This window comes from Balaenoptera ricei, chromosome 10, assembly GCF_028023285.1.
Source record: "Balaenoptera ricei isolate mBalRic1 chromosome 10, mBalRic1.hap2, whole genome shotgun sequence".
In the NCBI taxonomy this organism is placed as follows: Eukaryota; Metazoa; Chordata; class Mammalia; order Artiodactyla; family Balaenopteridae; genus Balaenoptera; species Balaenoptera ricei.
In genome coordinates, this window is record NC_082648.1 from 102,912,052 (window position 1) to 102,923,799 (window position 11,748).

At 42.8% G+C, this 11,748-nt stretch overlaps 1 protein-coding gene across 1 annotated transcript in view; it reads left to right on the forward strand.

Annotated features, from left to right (window-relative positions):
- ATXN10 (ataxin 10) overlaps window positions 1–7,372 on the forward strand; it is a 155,171-nt gene extending 147,799 nt beyond the window's left edge. Inside the window, exons 11-12 of the mRNA XM_059937161.1 lie at window positions 5,400–5,587; window positions 6,066–7,372. Coding sequence (XP_059793144.1) covers window positions 5,400–5,587; window positions 6,066–6,068 — 191 coding nt within the window. The 3' untranslated portion in view covers window positions 6,069–7,372. The remainder of the gene's footprint in view (window positions 1–5,399; window positions 5,588–6,065) is intronic.
- Window positions 7,373–11,748: the final 4,376 nt, after the last annotated feature.

Consider the following 11,748-nt stretch of genomic DNA (forward strand, 5'->3'; position numbering starts at 1 on the left):
TACACATTTTATATTAAATATAGATATATATAACACATCTACAGGTATATTAATATCTAAAACACCATTTATAGATACAATACATATAGTTTTGTCTGTACACACATACATATCCTGAAAAGTCAGTAAAATCTTTTATCATTTAAATTGTTTTAATTTAAATAGTTTAAGTTTTTCAGTGCCAGTTCTTTTAAAAGCTTATTTTTTCATTCAACAAATATTTATTGGTTCCTTCCATGTTCTAGGCCAGAGTTTTGCAAACCTTTTCTGTAAAAGGCTACATTTAGTCAGTAGTTTCGGCTTTGCTAGCCATACTATCTCCATCACAACTCGCCAGCTCAGCCGTTGCAGCGTGAAAACAGCCGTAAACAATTCATAAATGAATGAGCGTGGCTGTGTGCCAGTAAAACTTTATTATGGATACTGAAGTTTGAACTGCAAATCATTCTTGTGTGTCACAAATTGGTATTCTTCTTTTGATTTTTTTCCCCAACCATTTAAAAATATGAAAACTACTTTTAACTTGGAGCCATGCAAAAACACGGGCCATAATTTACCACCCCCTGTTCTCAGCAGCCTTCTGGACACAGCAGTGACCAGAGCAGAGTCCCTGTCAGAGCGGGGCCTGCGTCCCGGCCACCTGCAGGACTTTAAGTAGCACTGATTTCGATAACTGAAAGTTAGGTGGCGTCTTTCTCATCAGACAGTTTCAGGTTTAATGTTTTAACTCACCTGACTTGACTTTAAAAGTGAATATGGCACATAAATCTGCTGGTCGTGGACTCTTCTTCTGTCTCGGTTAGTCCCCCAGCCTACATCCTTCTGCCCTGCCCTGTCTCCTCACCTACCTGGTGCAAGGCTGCAGGGCTCAGCGTGGAGCCCGCGTCCCCCCGAATCCCGATGCACTGCTGCCACCACACGCGTGCTCGGGGTCCAGGGACCGCTTCTCGCTTGGACTCACCAGGCCCTGTGGTTTCCAGGTGCTCAGTCCCACGCTCATCTCTGTGGCTCCTTCAAGACACCACGTGTTCTGATGAAGAGCCGGCTGGACTGTCGAGTCCTCACCCTAGTGCTGATCGCAGGGTTCTTTGAAGGCAGTTTTGTAACAAACAGGCTCACGCCTTCTATTTGGAGTCGCCATGGAAACGTTAGAAGCTCTCTTTCTAAAGCCAAGCAGACAATAAAGCACTTCGAGTGTTAAAGATTAGAGGCTCTAGAAGATGTTTAATTTTCTCCCCCACTCTTGCTTGCTTTCTGTCTCTGTAGAGGGGGAACAAGAGGGCGATGTGAATATTAACCGGGGCACGCTTTCATCTCCCTGTGACCCTCGAGGCTCGGCCTTTCCTGCGCTAACGAGGGGAGTCGTGCATATTCATAAGCCGGGCTTGGGCATCAGACACAGCTCACGGGGGACCGGCTTTCCGTGCTTCTCTTTTCAACGCAAACGTTATGAAAGCAACGACTATTAAAATTTGGTTTTGTAATTATTATTAAGTCGGAGACCCTAGACAGTAGTGCCAAAATGTTCCCACTGGAAATAGGGACAAATTAGAGGACCTTTCTGTGGTATTTAATTTATAGGCAGACAGTACAAACCCCAAGATGCCGTGCTTGCTTAAGGTAGAGATGTAGCGCACACCTTTCATATCTGCCCAAGAACAGTGTGAAGCAGCACGTCGTGAAATCCTCCTTAAAGAGGAGATAAGATCAGTTTCACTTACAAAGAATATGAACTATACATTTAAGTGACAGTGTTGGGGGTTGCACTGTTGTTCATGTGTTATCTCTGATATTCAAGGTGCTGGAAGGGCATTGACCCCACCGTGGCTGTATGGCCTTCCTCCCCCCGACCCCTCCCATGCCCTCCACTTAACGTCTTTTTGCCCTTTGAATACCAGTTTCGGAAGAAGACTAAATTGCCTTTGCTGCCTTGGGCTCCAGTGCTGCTTCCGCTAGGTTGTTGATACGGTGGCTGTACCGGGAACCTGCTCCTTGTGAGACTGGTGACGGTCACGTTTGTTCCTGAAGCCGTGCGGCCCAGCAGGTCTGTCCATCAGGAAAATCGTCATTAATCTCATCCTCTTCCGTGCTCCTTTTTTCCTGCATATAAAATGGGGATCATGTAAGTTTTTCTACAGAAATGAGATACTAAACACTTCTTAGAACACCGTTACGGGACTTCCACAAAATGTGCTAGTTACCCCCGCAGATGAGCATGATTGAAATCCACCCTTGCATCTGTCCACATGGGAATTCTCCTGTGTTTTGTTGTCATGGACCTTTTATTTACACGGTCCAGTTTCCTTGCCCAAGTTGCATTTATATTGGTTTACTTTCATCTAATCTCTCAACCCTGCAAAGCCCTGAGTCGGGAAACCACACCAAGAACTGCTGAAGAAGGAAAAGCACAGCCTGTGTGGGTCACTACACTGCCACGATACCTTCCTACATGTGCGCACGCGCACACACACACACACACACACACACACACACACACACACGGTGAGTGGGAGATAGCGTTTGCTCATTTGGACATCAAGCAAGCATTTCCCAGCACCGTGCTTGGAACAGAGGACAGAAGGGTAAATAAGACATCAGACTTGTTATGAGGAGTTCACAGGGTGTTCAGGCGGACAGAGATATAAACAGATAATCATAGCTCACATGACGTCAACAAACACATTGAGAATCCACTCTGCGTAAGCACCTAGCTGTGTGCTGGGGATCTAGAGGTAGATTCTGTGTGGCTCCTGGCCTTGAGGCGCTCATAGACACCTAAGCAGATAAGTAAGTGCAGTGTGATGAGAACTAGTTTTAAAAAAAAAAGGGCAGGGGGTGGGGGGAGAGTGTTTTGGAAATACAGAGCGGGCGCGCCTAGCTTATGCTGGTGACCAGGGGTGGCTGGGACAGAGGGTGGGCTTCCAGGAGCGTGAGCTCGGCTGTGCGCCCTGGGGGGAAGGGGCAGGTGAGCGGAGGCGTGTCCCGGGTCATGGCCTCGTGTGTGGACAGACAGAGGTGGGGCCTGGCGAGGTGATGCAGACAGAGCCTGGGGTGTGAAGGGCACCTGGCAGCGAGGGGTGCAGGGGCTCTCTGCAGGGGTCTTATTTGCCCTGTAACTGAAACCATTTGACAGTTCGAGCTCTGGTTGGTGGTTCCTTCCCCCAGAGACACTCGGCATTGGCAACTGGCAGTGACAAGGCTGGCATCACATTCCTCGATTACAGAGCCAACCAACCCTCCAATTTTGAGGTGCTTTCAATGCATTTCTGGGAATTTCCCTTTTCTTTCAATTATATTTAAGTGAATAACCAGGAAGCTTCAGGAAGCAGCGTTTTGCATCTGTCGTTTAGCATTAGAGAGTTATACCTATGAACTAGAATCCTCTAGGCTTACATGCTTTCTTGCCTAACTTTACCCTCAGATGTTCGCTCCGCCAGTCGGTTCTCATGGTCACCGCCTCCCCCTTTTCCTACAACGAGTAAGGAAATGGATTTGAGTAATGATGATGTCGTCCCGCATGAGAAATCAATTGTAGCAAATGATTCATTGTTGAGAAATTTACTGATGTGTTGGAAGTTTCTGTCGCCCGGGATCATTATTTTTATTCTCTATCCTGTCACAAAGTGGGGGTTTGGTGATGTGGCAAAGAAGGAGAAACGCAGATTTAGGTTTTATGCGTTTGAGTGTTTGTGTGGATTCATCTCCAGGAAAGGAGTACACTCTTCTAAGGGACCTGGGCTCTATCATGAGAGGATGACGGGTAATGGCGAGATGAGAACATCTTCCCCACCAAAGGGGGCGGCTAACTGTAGAATCCCATCAGCTGGGCACCGGCAATTCCCATTCTTTGCCCTTTGGAACAGGTTAGCCATTTATACCCCCGAGTGGTTTTGATGATGAACCTCTTAAGACCAACGGGTCCACAGCATTTGCTGGTCCTCTTCCTCATGCAGCCCCGTGGCCCGTCCTGGAGGAGCTGGAGAGGCGGGCCGGCCGGCAGCTGGTTCCTGTGTGAGGTCCGAGTGTGACCAGGACTGCGGGCCGGTGTGGGCCGTGTTGAAGGGACTAAGAGGGAGCAACCACAAAATGCTTCCTGAACACAAAACTGGTGCATTTCCTGTGTTTCATTTGCCTAACTTTAGTCTCAGGCTCACTTTTTAGTTTCCTTTGAGGTTATTGCACTAGGGAAACAGTTTGATTCACTTTCTTTGTGCATATGGCGGCCTTTCTCTGTGGCTTCCTGTGTCCAGACGAGGAGCCAGAAGTGTCCCGGCCCCAGCCTCACCGCTGTGCTAGGATGTGGGACGGGATCAGGAGTGCTGACTCTTCAGCTGAAGGACCCGCCTCTGATACCTTTTGGGGGCACAGAGGCCCCAATTCTGGCATCAGAAATGCCTGCATGGGAAACGTCTGGTCATAAGGAGAAAGGGCTTTTTTTCCTGCTACCTTCCATCTGATCTTGGGCAGGGGGGCCTCTTTTCATTGGAAAAAGTGTCTGTTCCACGCTTGGCACTTTGTTTCTTCTGAACCAACAGAGGGTGCCAGGCCCACTGTTCTTGGTATCTCTCTGTGTCCCTGGATCCAAGACTACAGCAGTTTTTATACAGCCTTTAGAGAAGGACATCTAACAGCAACTTAATGCCTTTGTGAGGTTTACGCAGCTCTTGGTAACTAAATCAAAGACTTCCGAAAACAATGCAGTGATTCTATATTCTTCGTAAGGTGTCTTCTGTCTGCTGTGAAAGGCACTGCGCACAACATTTAAAATTAGGGCCAGGGCACGGTAAGGTGCAAGGATGAGATGCTTTCTCAAGGGCACAAGGATTCAGACTGAACAGTAAATCCTTCAAAGTCTTCCTTCATCTTTAAAATATGGAATGAGGGAAATTCCATGGTGACTCCCAGGAAGCAGTTCTTACCTGTAACTGGGCTTACTTTAAACAAGGTGATTTTCTTGTCTGATTCTAGCCTGGCATCTTCATGACTCATTCTGTAATGCTCTTATTCCTTGCCTGGTGACTCAGTAACATAATTATCCAATGTACGTGTGTGTGCGCGTGTGCGCACGCATGTGCAGTCCTACATACAGGCTTGTGTTCACATACTTCAGATGTGACTGCCCTAAGCCTTTGCTTCCTCGTTCGCTCATTCAGTTAAGTATCTCTGTGGGCCGGTTGCTGGACATCTCACACACTCACATTGGACATACATGTGTATATGTGTGTCTTATACCTTTTTAATTATTTCTCGCTTTGCATGCATATTCATAGCACATCCTCAAGAAAAATGTGTTGATTCTGGGTTTTCAGGGTTGCTTGCTCCTCTCCTTTTCCAGTAATGCTCGTGTGAAGTTCTAAAACAGGAAAGTACCTTGGCAGATTCCTTCACTGTGGTTCCAGTTCTAACCCAGTGGGTGGTGTATGCCATCCGAAACCTCACGGAGGACAATAGCCAAAACCAAGATTTGATTGCAAAGATGGAGGAGCAGGGGCTGGCAGATGCATCCCTACTTAAAAAAATGGGTTTTGAAGTTGAGAAGAGGGGTGACAAGCTGATTCTGAAGTCTACTAGTGACACACCTCAGCTGGTAAGTATGCCAGAAGGAGTGGCAATTCCCTTTCAGTTTGTAGAAAGTGGTCCCCGCTTCCCCATCACCTTGGGCGTGACACCGTTCCTTCATAAGAACATGGATGGGAGTAATTTTGCCTTCCAAGATGGCAAAGCCCTAAATTTAATTGCAAATAATTTTTCATTCAGGCTTTATGCTGCTGCCATTTTCTTAAGAGAGTTGAAATTTCAAACTCGTTCTAGGGAAAAAATAGAAAATCGTATCAAAATTTTCCCGTGGTCTAAAAGTTTTTGGCAGTAATTAGACTTTCTTTAAAAGATAGCTAACGTTGAGCAATGAAAAGAACAGAAAACTCCTTGTATGATACTGAATGAGTTGTTTCAGGTTTCTTTCTATTACTTCTATCATTGACCAAAATTCTCTGTATTTTTTTCATTTGACTGTTCTTGTAAATAGCTCTGTTACATCTGCAGTTTTGTTTCTTTTTTCTTCTTAGTGAATGAACTCTCCATCCAGAACTCTGAATTTTTGGAATCTGTTTCATGGATTTTTCATCTTCCGCAGTATGTGAAATTGCGAGTGTTTGAAGATTTATTAAGTACAAATTCAAGAACCCGTGAATCTTTTAGACAATAGAGTTAAATGCGTATAAGCTTAAAAGTGAAAGTACATGAGTATTCTGTGGTTTCTTTGCTTTAAAAACGTAATTGTCTGGTTTGCTTTTGTCCCCGTGGATACAGTGTGCGTTTAAGTGATGTATTGTACTTACTGTGGCCGCAGATAATAAATTCCTCTTGTTGAGCGCATGTCCCTTCCTTGGCAAAGACTTGGAAGTTTGCTCGGGTCCACTTGCTCCTTGAGACGGCAAGTCAGCCTCCTTCCCTTCATTGTCTCTTCTCGTGGGGTTTTCTGGGCTCTGGCAGGCAGTTGAAGTAGTTTCTCACTGTGATTAATTCTAGCAATCTCTTTTCACCCCTTCTGCCTTTCCAAAACATTGACAAGACTCATTTCCAGTTAATTAATTCGAGAGATGCTGAAGAATAGAGGGCTGTCCCTCTTCACTTTAGGTCCTGGGCTGCGTTGTCACTGAGCCCTGTCCCTTTGGAATGTGGCGGGAGTGAGCGGGTGAGGGAATATGGGGGCCATTAACTCTTCCCGTTCCAGATCACCCTAGGCTTGGGCTTCTCCAGAGCCAGGATGTTTACCAGCCAGTGCCTGCATCTTCCCCACTGTTAAGGCTGTAAGTGGGAAGGAATAGTTCATGGTCGTCTCTGTGTGCCGGGCCACAGTATTAAACGTTCATCCGTGTCTTCCTCAGTTTAAAAAGCACCAGTCTTAGAAAGGCACACCACTCAGTTTTGGCCAGGGCTTCACTGGAATTGCAAAAGTAGCTTTGAAGAGGTGGGAGGTTAATTGACCTGTGTCTTGTCTGTCTGTCTGTATCTCTCTCTGTATATACACACACTCAGAGGTAGAACTGGATTAAGTGAGCACTAAAATCTTTGTGACCACCCAGATCATTAATCAACAAAAACTCTCGTGGGAGGGCGTGTTGCAGATGCTTAAAACATGTTATCTTCTTGAGCAGCCATGTTACTAAACTAAAATATCTAGTGAGATTTTGCACAATTCCTGTTGAACCTTCCAAAATGAAAACAACAAAGACCCAACCAGAAGTTTTACAGAAATACCGACTGTTCCAAAGTAAAATGCTCCTAAGTTTTTGTAGCCATACTTAAATTGCTTTGTAAAAAAACAGCTTTAAGCATGTTAAGAACAAAATAAAAGTTTTCCCATGTGCGATCTAATGTCCTCTGTATAACTGAAGAAATACCAGCTTCTAGGACTGTGATAATCTATGAATGACATTTTTTTTTCCTCTCATTTGTGACATTCCATCAGTAAAGAATCCTTTGCAAAATTCAAAATGCACGAAGAAGTCATTCTCTTCTGGGACACAAAGAGTTAAAACCTTATTCTCTAAATAGAAGTCTGGCCAAAGGGAAGAAGCAGTGGGGGTCCCTTTTTCCTTTTAACAAGTTTGCAATAGACACTTCTTTTTTTCCTCTCTCAATGGGTGTATGCACACCAGTGGCATCACACAAACATGTCGGTATAAGCCATATAATAACAAACACAAATAAATAAAAGGGAGCCTTGTGAGAATACAGAATGGGGTGATGGTTATGTGTTTTCTAAATAGGAAATGTAGGGCTTGCATAGTGAAAACATGCTGATGGCTGCATTGTGGCCGCTTTTGACGCCTTTGGACAGATTAATTCCTGAGCACAACAGCTTCCCTGTCCTCTGCCAGTGGACTTAGAGCTTCTGAGAACCTTGTTTTACATGCTACAGAGGATTAAAGCACCACCTCAATCAGTCATTTAGAAGGGGAAAAAAAAAAGGCAGGCCAGCCTTACAAAATTTGTAAAGAGACAGAATGGTCACAGCAAGTTTTGTGACGGTATTATTGCTTTCAAGAGCAAACTGACAAAGCAGTTCCATTTTTTAGCCTGCTTTATTCTAAAAGGTAGCAGAGAAAGGCTTTTCTGCTTGACATCGAGTTCAAGTATTTGCAGAATGATTTCTTTAATACCTTAATAGTGGGTGTTAATATTTCAAAAATATTTATTTTCACAATTTTAGTAATACATTAGAATTTGTCCACGTGTCCATATATATGGACACGTGTCCACGTGTCCATATATATGAATACATCTCATGGGTTAGTAAATCTTAAATCAAAAAATTTAGATTTTACATATGTGTATCTTGTGTCCATTAACTTCTGAAGGCACTGATCTGCTGCTCTTACAGCAACACCTGGGATTTAAATGTTACTTAAGTGATTTTTCACTATCCTTTAATTATATGAATAATGATAATATGAATAAGTAAACAAAGGTGTTGGGACAAAAATGCCTGTCTTTGTTTGCAAGAGGAAGACGTAAATATATATATATATATTTTGCCATCAATAAGTTCTACACGTAAAGGAATCAATTTTTGTATGAGAGGCAGTAATATTAAGACAATTTTTAAATGCAGAGAAGGGGAGGAAGTACCTTAACATTTAAAGTCTACCACAAAACCAGTCCTTTGGAGGAAAAAGCCCTCTCAGTGCTGTCCAAGGTTCTGATAATTTCAGCTACAGTGGCCTGAATATGGAAAATCAATTAAAAACCTTTTTTAAAAAAAGTTCAGATTTTTTCCCTTGTATTTGTATGATAGGATATCTGTTTTCTTCTTCCCTACACATTTCAATATATTTATTTGGATTTTTCAGGTCAAATGTTATCTAGATGGCATTTTACAATATAAATTTGATTTACCATCTACAGTATGTATGAATTTTAAAGGAAAGCTTTTTCTGTAAATGTAGCGGTTACAGTATTAACTCATCCATCAGACTTTCCTCATCACAACCAAAGACAATTATGTCAATGGAAATGACTTTCTGAAGGTTTTGATAGTTGTTTATCCTTGCTTAAATTGAAGCCTTAAATTAGGAACATTAAGTTAAATGTTTCTTTTTGTTTAAACAACGTAATGTACATTCTTCATCTATATATGAAATTGTGTTATGCTGCTTTTACTTCAGTTAGGCGAGAGTTTGCGTGACGTTTTACAGCCTGGATCTAGTTTTCACCGCCATTGTGTATAGTATGGTGGTTGAGAGCATAAACTGAGTGAGGGCCTGGGCCCCAGGCCCCTTCTGCAGCTGCGCAACTGCGGGCAGATTCTGTCATCACTAACGTGGGGCTTGTCGCACCAGCAGCGTCCAGGAGTGTGTAGGAGGATGAACATAAACGAGCGTGGAGTGCTCGGGACGGTGCCTGGCCCGTGGCGAACACTCACTGATGCTGGCTGTGTTCTTGCTGCAGCGGCACGCACTTCTAAGCCTCTGACACCTTCATCGTGAGCCCAGCTGACGGACGTGCATGGGAACTGCGCCCGGTCTCTTGCTCCCCCTCTCGCCACAGTGCTGGGCATACAGTAGGTGCTCACTAAGTGTGTCTTGTGTCTTTAGCAGATACGTGTATGATGCTTTCTGTGTACCACACGACGTTCTAAGCACCTTAAAAATATTCATCACTTAATCCTCATCGTAATTATACAGTCTGTTCCAGTATTAATCCCATTATATGGATGAGGAAGTTGAGTTGCAGAGGTTAATGCCCAGGGTCACACAGCAGCAAATGCTTAATGATTAATTGCTGTGGTTAATTAGAAGGGAATGAATGAGGGAAAAAATATGGCTTCTTTCCCCAGAAGCATAGAGAGTAAATGTAGCAGAAATGCCTAAACTGTGGCTGTAGACAGGGGAGGGCCAGGGGAGCTTCATGGGGAGAGCACGGGCTTTGCAGTTAGAACAATCCAAGCTCAAATCTCACCTCCACTTCTTGCTAGCTGCGTGGCCTTGAGCAGGTCGCTTAACCACTCTGAGCCTAAGTTTCCTCCTTGAGCAGTGTACCAGGCAGGTCCTGGGGATACAGCAGTAAACAAGACATGGTCCGTGCTCTTGTGAAACTTACATTCTGATGAAAATGACAAAGTTAACAAGCAAACAGGTAAAAACAAGAGCGTCACATATTGTAGTAAATGCCATAAAGAAAATAAATAAGGTGAGGATATAGGTTTAGTTTTGACTTTCAGGTGACCAAGAAGGCAACAGTGAGAGAAAATTCCCTCAGCTTAGACAGATGATTCTTTTCTTTCCTTTAAGTAAGCTAAGTAGTAATTGTGAGCAACAGAGGGGAGGGGCTGTGTTTCCAGGGACTGTTCTGTCAGTTTCTATCCTTCCCTCCCTCCCTCCCTCTCTCTCTGTGCCTTGCTGTCCCTTGCTCCCAGCCAGCCATCTAGAGACCACTTGTGGATGTTCTGCCCTGATCTGCACAGCGTTTGGAGCCATCATAAGGTCAGCATGCAGTGGTCTGTCCTCTTAGTGGTGAAATAAGCAGACAAAAATAATCAGGAAAGATAGTAAACATTTGATCAGTGCTGTTGGAGGGTTGCCCCTATTTGACATGTAGAGCAGTACACCCAACAACTGCAGAATACACATTCTTTTAAAGTATATATGGAACCACTTAACAAAATCGGTCCTTTTGCTGTGCCATAAGACGAATCTCAACAAATTTCGGATTGAAATCACACATAGTATATTCTGACCCCAGTACAACTAAGCTACATATCAATACCAGGAAGGTAACTCGAAAATCCCCATAATTTTAGAAATTAAATAACATATTTCTCAAATACCTAAGGGTCAGATGAATAAATGGAAATTAAGAAATATTTTTAACTGGATGTTAATGAAAATGCTACATATCAAAGATTGTGGGCTGCAGCTAAAGCTTTTCTTAGATGGAGATGTATTACCTTAAATGCATATGTGAGAAGAGAAGACAGAAAACCAGTAGCCTAAGCATTATCTTAAATAGTTATGAAAAGCACTTAAAACCACAGTTGAAGGTTTTTAAAAAGAACTTAAAACCACAGTTAAAAGAATAAATATGAGAGCAGAAAATAATTAAACAGGAAATAACCACAATAGTAATATTTTTTTAAAAACACACACACACACACACAAAAAAGATAAAGCCAAAAATTGGTTCTTTGAAAAAATACATTAGATTGAGAAAACTGTGGTAAGACCAATAAAGAAAAAAGAGCACCTAGAAAATCATTATCACTACAGATCTCGTGGACATTAAAAGTCCATAAAAGAATATTGTGAATATTTTATATTAGTAAATTAGAACTTTTAGGTGACATGGACAAATTCCTTAAAAAACAAAAAACAGACATAAAATGAAATAAAATCTTAGAATATTTAAAATACCAAATCTTTAAAAATTCCACAGAGAAAACTCCAGGCTCAGCTTTAGCAACAGATTCTACCAAATTTTAGAAATACTGCTAACCACACGCAAACTCTTCCAGAAAAAGAGAACATTTCAGAACTCTTTATAAGGCCAGCATGATCCTGATATCAAAATCTGAAAAGTTTATTGGAAGAAAAGCAACAGCCAATCTCACGCGTGGACATAGATCCAAAGATCCTAAACACATTATTAACAAACTATATTTTAGAGATGCAAGATTGGGATGACTTTTTAAAGTAGTAAACTGCATTAACAAATTAAGACAAAATCATAATTCATGCAGAAAAAAGT